This window comes from Ranitomeya imitator, chromosome 3 (assembly GCF_032444005.1).
Source record: "Ranitomeya imitator isolate aRanImi1 chromosome 3, aRanImi1.pri, whole genome shotgun sequence".
Lineage (NCBI taxonomy): Eukaryota > Metazoa > Chordata > Amphibia > Anura > Dendrobatidae > Ranitomeya > Ranitomeya imitator.
Genome location: NC_091284.1, coordinates 735661395 through 735674263, shown reverse-complemented (window position 1 = coordinate 735674263; position 12869 = coordinate 735661395). Strand labels below are relative to the sequence as shown.

Below are 12869 nucleotides of genomic sequence, written 5' to 3'. Positions count from 1 at the left end.
TAGTTCCTGTCTCCGTAGCTGCATGATTTGCTGCTGCTAGACAGGCTGAATACATGTGGGAATTTTCTAACAAACAGGCAATCCCCTCATGTACTCAAGCTGGCTAGCAGCCGCAAATCATACAGCTACGGTGTGCTCGGGAAATCTCGAGTAACGAGTATACTCGCTCATCACTAGTGATGGTATCTTGGCACAACATTGTATGATGCAAATAATTAGACACTATATGATAATACACCATTTGGGGAGACGCCAATAGACGGTATGATATAAGACATCATAAATTGTAAGATCGGCAGTATATACTATACATGCATGAGAGGTGTAAGAAGCTTGTTGGTGGTTATAGGAAGCATTTGATTACAGTTATTTATTCCAAAGAGTGCGCAACCAAATATTAAGTTGAGGGAGCCGACAATTTTTTTCCTGCCCATTTTTTTTTTTTTTTGTGAAGTCCAATTTGCCTTTTTTCCTCCATTTTTATGTTATTCCAATTCACAGAAAGGAAATAAACATGTGTATAACAAAAGATGTAATTGCAATAATTTTTCTGGTAGAAATACTCTGGAACAATTTCAAGGATGCCACTTTTGGCTATGACTACGTGTATATATATATATATATATATATAGCTATCTATCGTATATATATATATATATATATATATATATATATATAGATATATATATATTTATATATATATATATATATATATATAGATAGATATATATTTATGCGAGAGAAAGAAAAATGGTAGCTGTGCAATAATCATGCAATCATACAATGAATTCACCCATCAGGTAACATTTAGAAATTATATCTTACAATAGTTATTTGCGTAATAATGTCCTTATGCACAACTGAGCCTAATGTGGAAACATCCATATTTATAATACAACACTTAATTAGATTACTTCCATTCCATGTACTGAAAGTGCGAAGCCACATACTGTTAGCACAGGCTAATAAAAGCAGCGTCTCAGAGCTTCCAATAATGATATTCACCCATAAATATACCAGAGGATAAATAAATGATTCAGGAAAGTAAATCTTAAAATGAGAACTTTCATCTTGCTCACTCTATCAGTACTTGTCCCTTGTTGCTATTTTGTTCAGCTAGGTGCCCTACACACCCTGCAGTATTATTATCTGATATTTCCTATTGCCACAAATATCTTCACAAAAACATCTACACTGTATTTAAAGCACTGTTGTGATAGTTCAGCAAGAACACACAACTGAGTCATTGCTTCTGGAGTCTTTTCAACCAAGTATTCCAAAATCTGAATCCAAATAATCCTCCAATTCCTTCATGGTAATGTATCTCCAAATCCACAACTTTCCCCCAGGGATTTAGAAATACTGCATATTTATAGTTCCAAGGTTCACCTTAGATAGCTTTCTATTTGTTCTGATTCCGCCATACATTCATGCTCAGCTTCTCCCAGCATGTATGTGTTCTTGATATGGAGAAGGGATAAACTTCAACCAGGTTCCCCTGACAGAAGCTTATCTCATATGAGAACAAAGCCAAGGGCATCTTCAAATTCAACATGCCCCTTCCCTCTTTCACCCAGTAACACTTCTTAGGGGAGAGTCGGGACATCAATATACACATTAGATAGTAGGTCGGTCCTACTACATGGATTGGTATTTTGCTTCTCCAAATTATTTTATCCATCGGGTATTATGTATTGTCTTACCGTGATAAAATCATCAACATCACAATCTCTTCCTTGATACTTGCACTCTAACATCATTTCACCAAGCTGGTGTGAGGAGCGTTGAGTGATCGTGAACATGTCAGATGTACCATCCCCAGTTTCCCGAAATGGTTCAGAAACCAGTGCTGCATCCCCATCACCATCTGGAAAGCCTATCAGAGGAGATAGGAATAATAACTCAGAACTAGAGAGTTGAGAAGGTCGGAAGCGATTACAGTTGCAGAAAGTAATTGCTGGAAAGTCCATCTTGGTCGCCACCATCTCATCGATTATGGTGAGATAAGGATATTGTCTGTATAAAGCCACACGCTCCCAGACCTGAGATAGGAACAGAAAAAGGGAAACTAAAAAGGCTCCGGCCCAGACAAAACGCCGTACTCCCCAAGGTTCTTCAGTGATAATGTGATTCAGTCCATGGAGAGTGCAGCTGCCAGCAAAGGAAACAGCATCCATGACACCGCCATTCTCCTCAGTTATGTCTATCTCTTCACAATCCACTTTATCTTCTCTTTTATTTTTATGTCCCCTGCCTGTAGACACAGACAATGTGCAGAATATCTGCACTGGCATTTCTTAGGTTTAGATCTGGAAGAAGTCTTTCTCTGAGTGTCACAAAAAAAAGAGATAATTACTGTAGAAGATAAGTGGATACGAGCTTGGTTCACCGGTTCTTTCCATGAAAAAGTAAGACTATGCACACTTCTCCATGGTAAGAGACTTCTTCCCACTCCATTCAATAATATTTAGTTGCTTGATCCACGGGATGTCTTGAGAAGTCTCAGTTTTCTATTCTGTGTTATCTAAAATGATCTGAGATGCTGGAGTGACTGGAGGAACACTACTCATATTCCTTTATGGTGGGATGATAGCAACCGTATGCTAACACTGAATGGTTCCAGTCTCGCTCTGCCACTGCAGGCGGCAGAATACTGATCCAAGAGAGCAGTCATCAATAATATATTAGGATTCCAGTAGAAAGGGAGGTGCTGTATTGGGCTGAAAGAAATAAGGGTATAAGAATTCCAAAAGGATGGGGCATATATTAGGTATGTCCCTTTAGAATTGTCATTACCTTCTCTGGGAAACGGAATTTATTTTCCTGTATTATTGGTTAGAAATCGCATCAAGGACAAGTGAATTCTTCCCTCTGTTTTAGCAGGAGACTCTTATCATGAGTTCTGAAGGTCCTTTAGGTTATGTTACACAGGCCCTGGGGACTGATCAAATCTCAGCTTTATTGCTGCATTAGGAAGACTAAATCTATCTAGTATCTGAGCAGTAGAGATGCATGCGTGCAAAACCTTATAGCATTATCTAAGATAATAGAAAGAATCAAATACAAAGAAAATATAAAAACGCCGGAGCGCAGTTATAGCGTCTCAAAAATAAAAAAAGTGGTTTGAAAACGTGATGACGGCCATTGTGTCAGATAAACTCGGTTCCAAACTTCAGGAGCCAGGAAGACAGCCTGCTTAAAAATAATACCGTAGTGGCCTAACTTCTAAAAGATCTAGAATTTGTGGAGACATCAGATATATAACAAATATAATTCCTTATATCTGTCAAAATGTACAGGTGCATCTCACAAAATTAGAATGTCATCAAAAAGTAAATTTATTTCAGTCCTTCAATACAAAAAGTGAAGCTCATATATTAGATAGAGTCAATACAAACAAAGTGATGTATTTCAAGTGTTTGTTTCTGTTAATGTTGATGATTATGGCTCACAGCCAATGAAAATCCCAAATTCATTATCTCAGAAAATTAGAATACTTTATATCACCAGCTTGAAAAAGGATTTTAAAATTTGAAATGTTGGCCTACTCAAATGTATGTTCAGTAAATGCACTCAATACTTGGTCGGGGCTCCTTTTGTATCAATTACTGCATCAATTATAGGGACAGCAATCTGGTTAACAAACCTTTATTAACCTTGACGAAGATAGTGTTATGCTGTCGAAAGGCATTGTGGAGATCGAAGGGTTAATAAAGGTTTGCTAACCAGATTGCTGTCCCTATAATTATCCCTTATCTCAGCACTCCACAGACCGCTACAACTTTTTTTCTCATTCATCGTTCTATATCCCTCCTCCTGAGGGTTTGCTGCAGGAGCAGTTACGAGCATAGTCAATTCCATTGAGAAGCTTAAGGACCTGCGGTGTCCGGGCTATGCTGGATCCACACTTCTTAAGCTTAAGGACCTGCGGTGACGCGTATCTTGTTCTCTGATCGCGTGACCAGAACCCGGAAGTGCTGGCCAGCAGCGGCAGTGCATGGCAGTCTCCAACAATTCTCAGGGATCATCCCGTCAAGCACAAACTGGGGTTGTGCAGGGGTGCACAACCCCATTAGGTGAGTGGCCACTTGACATCTGTTAAGGTTTCACACATTTTGCTCTCCTTGTTTATTGTTCTCATTATATTATTTCAGTGGGGGGAAACATAGGGGTTCAGAAGGGGTTGTCCAAATAGTGGACATACTGGGTCCCAATGCATCATCTGGAGCATGTCCTTCAAACTATCATGTGAAATCAATATTACTTGTTTTCTCGCATGGAGCAGAGAGCAACCTAAGGCTACACTCACACGTTGCGTTTTTGATGTGTTTTTTTCCAAAAGTCAAAACCTGCTCTCTTGGCAGTAAAGAAGCAAAGTCAAAAAAAGCAGGTTTTGCTGAGTGTTTGTTTTTGGTGTTTTTTTTTTTACTGCGTTTTTGTCGGGGGTACATTTGTCTCTTGTGCATTCTGATAAAATTTAGTGCATAAAAAAATAATTTGATTCAACTTCATCAGGTTTTGGATCCAAAAACGCAGCAAAACCTGACACCTTCATTTTTGCAGCATTTTTGCAGCGTTTTTTGCACTACCCATTGCTTTCAATAAATGAAAAATGCTGCAAAAGTGCTGAAAGAATTGACATGTTGCACTTTGCAAAAACGCAGCTCTTTGACAAAACCGTCAGGAAAAAAAAATCAAGGTGTGTGCATGAGATTTCTGAAATCTAATAAACTTTGCTGGTACTGTGAAACACAGCTGGATATATTAATTAAAATTGCATAAAAAAAGCTGCAAATCGCAATGTGCAAACATAGCCTATGGCTACAGGGTCCACATATGAGTGGAAACTCCGCTTCCCCCAAAAGTGTTTCCCATGCTTCGTAGCTACTCTTAATGTTACTGTTCATTGCTAATCATGGGGTCAGATCTGTGACAACCATCAAATAGCTAGTAATGGTCAAGCAATGCAATCACTATGGAAAAAACAGACATCAGGAAAGTTTTAGTAACATGTCTATGTTGGTATACCAGGCCTACATTTACTGGCACAACCACATTTGCTCTATTAACAAATCCAATCTGCCATGTAGAATGATTACAGTCATTTTCCTTTGTAATGCTTCTTTCCGTTCCAGATTATGACTTATTTTTCGTATCTGTCAAATAAATGCCATCATTTCCAATGAACATACTGTATAGTTTACTAAAGGACCTAACTGCGGTGATCGCAGACTGATATTCCAATAGACGCAGTCAGAAACAGTTAGGGAAGATGGATGCTAGTTCTGGAATAAGTTGGAAGCACATGTGCTTAACAGGGTAGTCCTCTACTAGGGCAACCCCTTCTTAAACAGATGTCCAGCCCTGATAAAATAATACAGCCTAAACTCACCTCCCATGCCAGCACCGCTCTCACGGTATCGGCACCGCTCTCACGGTATCGGCACTCACTCACCCTGGGGCTGTGATGCAGTGTTGTGACATGTGATACCCCATGACCAATCAGTGCTAAGGTCACTGTCTCTGCCTTTGAACAAGCTGAACATGAAGAGGAAGTCCAGGAGCAGCTGCAGCCTGGACCTCTTCTTCTTGTTCAGTTTGTCCAAAGGCAGAGACAGTGACCTTAGAACTGATTGGGCACCAGGTGTCATTCCACCACGAGCGCTGAAACCGCTGGAACGGAGCTGGCACGGGAGGTGAGTATAGGCTTTATTATTTTTTTGGGGCCAAACATTTGGTTAAGAAGGGTTATCCTAGCAGTGGAAATCCCCTTCAGACTACTGGAATTAATGTAATTAGAAAAAAAGTAGTAAATGTGCTTAACACAAAGAAGGATAAGACATACCAGGGCTATTCATATCATAAATAATTGTTAGAATTGGAAACTGCTTGTACATACAATCATATTTCCAATTTATTACTCACCAACGTATGCACCCTTCCCATAATAATTTCAGTTTTATTTGGTTAGCAGCAGTCTAGCAGGAGTGGCCGAACATGCACAGGGCTTACAAGTTCTTTTATATTGAGCTTGTAAGCACTGCACAGATGCTGGCTGGGATTGTTGGAGTGTGCTGTTTGCTCAGATTCCCTGCCAGTTTCAGTGCTATTGTTTTTCTCTGATGCCACTCTTCATCATAGCTTTGTAATGTGGCTACTAGTAGGGGACAGTTCTGTTGTAGTGTATAGATAAAACACACACTATGTTCCAAATTATTATGCAAATTGGATTTAAGTGTCACAAAGATTTAATTGTTTTGTTTTTCAGATAAACTGGTAGATGGTATTGTGTCTCAGGGCTCAATGGATCACTGAAATCAATCTCAAACACATGTGATAATTAGTTTTCCAGGTGATTCTAATGAAAGGAAATCTACTTAAAAATTATGTTCCACATTATTAAGCAGGCCACAGGTTTCAAGCAATATGGGAAATAAAAAGGATCTATCTGCTGCTGAAAAGCGTTAAATAGTTCAATGCCTTGAACAAGGTACGAAAACATTAGATATTTCACGAAAACTTAAGAGTGATCATCATACTGTGAAGAGATTTGTGACTGAAACAGAGCACAGACAGAGTTCCATGCAGATAAAGGCATAATGAGGAAGGTTTCTGCCAGACAATTTCATTGGATTAAGAGAGCAGCTGCCAAAATACCATTACAAAGCAGCAAACAGATATTTGAAGCTTCTTGTGCCTCTGGAGTCCCTCGAACCTCAAGGTGTAGGATCCTTCAAAGGCTTGCTGTGGTGCATAAACCTATTATTCGGCCACCCTAAACAGTGTTCACAAGCAGAAATGGTTGGAGTAGGCCCATACATACATGAAGATTAATTTTCAAACAGTCTAGTTTACTGATGAGTGTCGAGCAACCCTGGATGGTCCAGATGAATGGAGTAGTGGATGGTTGGTAGATGGCCACCATGTTCCAACAAGGCTGAGACATCAGCAAGGAGGTGGAAGAGTCATGTTTTGCATCGGAATTATGGGGAAATAGCTGGTAGGGCCCTTTAAGGTTCCTGAAGGTGTGAAAGTGACCTCTGCAAAGTATATAGACTTTCTGACAGACAACTTTCTTCTGTGGTCTAAAAAGCAGAAATGTGCCTTCAGGAGCAAAATAATCTTCATGCATGACAATGCACCATCTCATGCTTCAAAGAACACCTCTGATTCATTGGCTGCTATGGGCATAAAAGGAGATAAACTCATGGTGTGTCCATGGCAGTATTTGCCACTAGGCACTTGAAGGCACGTGCTTAGGGCGGGATGAGCCGGGGGGGGGGGGGGGGTGGGGGGGGCCTGAGCAAGTTTTTTGTTCTATTCTGTTTTTTTTTTTTTTAAATTTAAGTCTGGGGTCTCCTCCTTGTTTGCGTCCGCCCTCCTCGCACCTCACAACCCCCCGGTTGAGGATGTCATACTCACCTACTCCAGCTATGCCTGGTCTCAGTGCCTGCAGCTCGTCCTGTGTGAGCGGTTACGTGGTACCGCTCATTAAGGTGATGAATATGGATGTATATTCATCACCTTAATAAGCGGTACCACGTGACCGCTCACGCAGGAAGACGCTGCCGTGCCGAGACAGAGCTGGGTTCGGCGCATTGTGGAAAGGTGAGTATGACAGCCAGGGAGGATGGGGGGAGGATGAAGGAGGGCGGAGGGAGGATGGGGGAGCGAGCCATGCGTGCAAGATGGGAGCAGGAGCTGGGGAAAGCTGAGCCATTCATACAAGGGGGAGGAAACTGAGCCATTCATACAAGGGGAGGAAACTGAGCCATTCATACAAGGAGGGAAGCTGGACCATTCATACAAGGGGAGGAAACTGAGCCATTCATACGGGGGGGAGAGCTGAGCCATTCATACAAGGGGGAGGAAACTGAGCCATTCATTCAAGGGGGAGGAAACTGAGCCATTCATACAAGGGGGGAAAGCTGAGCTATTCATACAAGGGCGAGGAAACTGAGCCATTCATACAAGGGGGGAGAGCTGAGCCATTCATACAAAGGGGAGGAAACTGAGCCATTCATACAAGGGGGAGGAAACTGAGCCATTCATACAAGGGGGGAGAGCTGAGCCATTCATACAATGGGGAGGAAACTGAGCCATTCATACAAGGGGGAAAGCTAAGCCATTCATACATGGGGGAAAGCTGAACCATTCACACAAGGGGAAGGAAAGCTGAGCCATTCATACAAGGGGAAGGAAAGCTGAGCCATTCATACAAGGTGGGAAAGCTGAGCCTTTCATACAAGGGGGGGAGAGCTGAGCCATTCATACAAGGGGGAGAGCTGAGCCATTCATACAAGGGGGAGGAAAGCTGAGCCATTCATAAAAGGGGGGGAAAGCTGAGCCATTCATGCAAGGGGGGGAGAGCTGAGCCATTCATACAAGGATGGGGGGGAAACTGAGCCATTCATACAAGGGGGAAAGCTGAGCCATTCATACAAGGGGGGAAAGCTGAGCCATTCATACAAGGGGGGAGAGCTGAGCCATTCATACAAGGGGGGGAAAGCTGAGCCATTCATACAAGGGGGAAAAGCTGAGCCATTCATACAAGGGGGGGAAGCTGAGCCATTCATCAAGGGGGGGGGAGAGCTCAGCCATTCATACAAGGGAGGGAAAGCTGGGCCATTCATACAAGGGGGAAAGCTGGGCCATTCACACAAGGGGGGGAAAGCTGAGCCATTCATACAAGGGGGATGCTGAGCCATTTATACAAGGGGCAGGAAAGCTGAGCCATTCATGCAAGGGGGGAAGCTGAGCCATTCATACAAGATGGGAGAGGGGAAGCTGAGCCATTCATACAAGATGGGAGGGGGAAACAATTTGAGTGGGGATGGGGGGATTTATTATGTGTGTGGTGAGTTTGAGTGGGGATGAGGGGATTTATTATGTGTGGGGAGAAGTGGAGTGGGAATGGGGGATTAATGTGTGTGGGGATATTTGAGGACACAAAATGAAGAGCAAAGGGGGAGATGGGGAAACAGTATGGGGGGTATGTATGAGGAAACAGTACTGGGGAATGGGGGGCATGTATGAGGAAACAGTACTAGGCAATGGGGGGCATGTATGAGGAAACAGTACGGGGGAATAGGGGGCATGTATGAGGAAACAGTACTAGGCAATGGGGGCATGTATGAGGAAACAGTACGGGGGAATGGGGGCATGTATGAGGAAACAGTATTGGGGAATGGGGACATGTATGGGCAATGGGAGGCATGTATGAGGAAACAGTACGGGGGGATGGGTGCAGACAGTATGGGGAGCGAACGGGGGAATGTATGCGGGTACAGTATGAATAGCGATGTGAAAAATGTATGTGGACAGAATACGGGGAGTGAGGGTGATGGGATGTGTGCAGCCACAGTATGGGGAGTCAGGTGCACAGGCAGTATAGAAAGCGAGGGGTAAATATATGAGACAGTATGATGAACAGGAGGGATGTGAGAGGAGACAGTATAAGGAGGGAGGGGAATTGTGTGATGAGACAGTATGGGGGAGAAATGTGAGTGGGCACAGAATAGAAACTGAGTAGTGGGTTCGTAGCATGGGGACAGTGTAAGGGCACAGCCAGGAGCGGACAGTATACCAAGGAGGGGGAGTGTGATGAGAGAGTACAGTATAAATACTGGGCCCTATGGGGGGACACAGTGTGAGTGGACAGTGTGAAGAGGGGGCTGGTATGGAAAGGAGAGGTCAGTGTAAAGAGCATGTACCATAAGAGGGACAGTGTGGGGGTCATGTTTTGTGTAGATAATATAGTGAGGGGCAATTTTTCATTCAGGAGCATTATAATGACACTTGTATCTTTAAGGGCATCATGTGGAGATTTTCTGCAAAAGAGCGGAGAAGATGGAGGTCTGCAGAGATGGCTGTGGATGAGAAAACTCATCATGGGGTCTGGACAAGATGAAGAAAAGAAGGAGAACGGCTCCAGAGGTGACATCATCTATCAGGTACATGGATGTAAATGTTATTTGTGATACTAACTAACGCTCATGTTTTATTTATGTTAGGAGCATTAAAGGGGATGTCCAGGTTTGTGATGAGTCTGCAGTCATTCTTTGTGACTGCAGACTTCTGACTTCTCACAGTGCGCACTGCACGCTGTCAGGATTCTCTCGTGCCGGCGATTTACATACATGCAGTCACGTGCTGACTAGACATGTGTGGCATAACTCTATGAAAATGAACTGAGCGAGGCCGGGAACGTTTAGTCAGAATGTGGTCAGAAGTATACAAATCGCATGCTTGTGCTGACACGACTGTCCACCGAAAAGGGAGAATTCTAAAAGTGTGCAGTGCATGCGTTGTGAGAATTCAGAAGCCTGCGATGTCATGATTCATCTCTGCAGGTTCCAGTAGCTGTCACATGGACACTTCACACACATGCGACTTTCACACTTGTGGTCCTGTGACAACGAGCTTCTCTTCTGCTTCTATCTGTTTTTCACTGAACATTGAGAGCATTAGGAAGAGAAGCTCGTCTGTACATGATTAAGTGTGCAAATCGCATGTGTGCTGGGGGGGCGCCAAAATGAATTCTTTTCCCGAGTGCCAGAAAACTGACATACACCTCTGCCAGTATGCTAGTGCGAGTGGTGATTACCGGGTCCGGTGGAGGGATGTCTGTGCACAGGCAGTGAGGCAGGGACTGAGGGTGTGCACAGAGAGAATGGAGACCCAGAGACTGCCCGTCCCAGTCTATGCCATAGCCTGGAGCCCTCATTATCATAGGAATGTCAGTTAATAAATTGTTTTTCTAAAGCTTTATAGTGTAGTTTTAGGTCAGAGAGGGATGGTTAGAGATGAGCTAGCAAGGTGCAGGGACAGGTAGTGATGTCTATTTGCGGACATGTGCAGCACTTACGGTTTTGCACCTGCTGTGAGACCAAAAGACACTGCTGGCAGCGTTTTTTTCCATCGCTGCAAGTACCGCATTTGCCGGATCATGGCAAAACCGCAAGTGCCGCACATGTCCGCAAGTCCCATAGGGAATGAATGAGGCCGAACGCAGTGTTGCCGTAAGTGACCCGTTACGTGGCAGATACGGAAAAAATGCCCAATCTGCTGCAAAAGGCTACTTTCACATTAGCGATTTTTCCCAAAGTCACTGCCGATAGTGTCATACCCACCAAAGGGGGAGGCAGCACTAAAAGTGCCTAGGGCAGCAGAAACTCTAAATATGGCCCTGGGTGTGGCTGCCATCTTCCCCTGACCTTAACCCTATAGAGAATATTTGGAGTATCATCAAGCAAAAGATCTATGAGGGTGGGAGGCAGTTCTCATCAAAACAGCAGCTCTGGGAGGCTATTCTGACTTCATGCAAAGAAATACAAGCAGAAACTCTCCAAAAACTCATAAGTTCATTGGATGCAAGAATTGTGAAGGTGATATCAAAGAAGGGTTCCTATGCTAACATGTAACTTGGCCTGTTAGGATGTTTTGGAGTTAAAATGCTTTTTTGCTCAGTGAATGTGACCTCCTAATGCTGCAAATTCCACAAATGAGCATTTTCAGTTCTATAAAACATATCAAATGTTTAGTAATTGTACTGTGCCTAATTTGGAACAGTGCATTTTGAGTTTTTATTCATTTTGTAGATTATACTGTTATCATTGGGAGGATTCTTCAATAAAATTAAAAGTATACTCGGTGATGACTCTTATTAGGCTAGCTTCACACTAGCGTTTTGAGGAGCTGCGGACTTCCTCCGTGAAGCCCCGCTCTCGGCCACACCTCTGCCGCTAGCTCTGCCTACTTCTGCATGTGGCCTGCATGCGGCCTGTGCACCTATCTTTAACATTAGATACGCAGGTCGTGCGGCTGTATGCGGATGCTTCCGCATGCGTCATTTTGACGATGTGGCGACCAGCATAGGACGCAGCTGGTAGCAATTTCTTTTTTCTCCGCATTGTCAAAACGACGCATGCGGAAGCATCCGCATACAGCCGCACGACCTGCATACCTAATGTTAAAGATAGGTACGCAGGCCGCATGCAGAAGTAGGTGGAGCTAGCGGCGGAGGTGCGGCCGAAAAGGTGGCTTCATTTGCAACGGCCATTTAGGAAAATCTGAGAAAAATATAATTTGCATAATAATTTGGAACATGTGTATTATTTAGAAATAGAGAAGCTGGTCTATTAGTACATCATGAAGCTATGAGCGGAAATTGTCTGCTGTGCAGAATGACTACTAATAACTGTGTGCAGAAGATATACATAAGAAATAAAGGGAAATTAAACTGATACTTCTGGTAAACAGCAAACTAAAGCCTTTTATTCACACTTCATAAAAGCTGATTGATGAATGTAAACCATATACAACGACAAAGCATAAAGGGCTATAAGAGTTGTTGGATGTAATTCATGAATGTTTTGCTTTTTCAGTTACGCTGAAGACTAAAAAGCTAATTATTGTGGCTTTTTCATAGTTTTAAGAACCAGGAAAAACAGCAAAAAAGTAAAATCAGCAGCTTATCCTCAAGATTTTAAGATAAAAGTTCCAGAGTTTTTATTTTCCAGCAGAACTTAACGCCTTCATATTCCATGTGGTGGGATAGACCCCTAACAACCACTGTATTATACCGCAGGGAAAAATATCTTCATAGTACAACATGGAGAGTGAGCCAAAATAGACAGAGCAGATGGTCCATAATTATGGTAGTAGAGACTTAGCATGAGGACCAGGCAGTGGCGTATCTAGGGGGGGGGGGGCAGCCGGGGCATTTGCCCCGGGCACAGCCGGCAGGGGGGCGCAGTCGGGCCACCTAATTCGGCGGTCCGCAGTGTCTCCCCCGGCGGCTGCATTCTGCCGCCCCCCGCACTGGGAGTCAGCTGTTCTCTGTGCCGACTGTCAAGCTGACAGCCGGC

At 43.4% G+C, this 12869-nt stretch overlaps 1 protein-coding gene across 2 annotated transcripts in view; it reads right to left on the bottom strand.

Annotated features, from left to right (window-relative positions):
* The window catches only part of ASIC1 (acid sensing ion channel subunit 1), a 383845-nt gene that overhangs the window by 77703 nt on the left and 293273 nt on the right, over window positions 1-12869 (bottom strand). Inside the window, exon 1 of one of the 2 annotated variants that reach the window (XM_069758825.1) lies at window positions 1704-2632. The exons of the other annotated variant lie outside the window; for it this stretch is intronic. Within the exon in view, the coding sequence (XP_069614926.1) occupies window positions 1704-2294 (591 nt within the window). The 5' untranslated portion in view covers window positions 2295-2632. Of the gene's footprint in view, window positions 1-1703; window positions 2633-12869 lie in introns of those variants that run through there. 2 annotated transcript variants of the gene reach the window in all.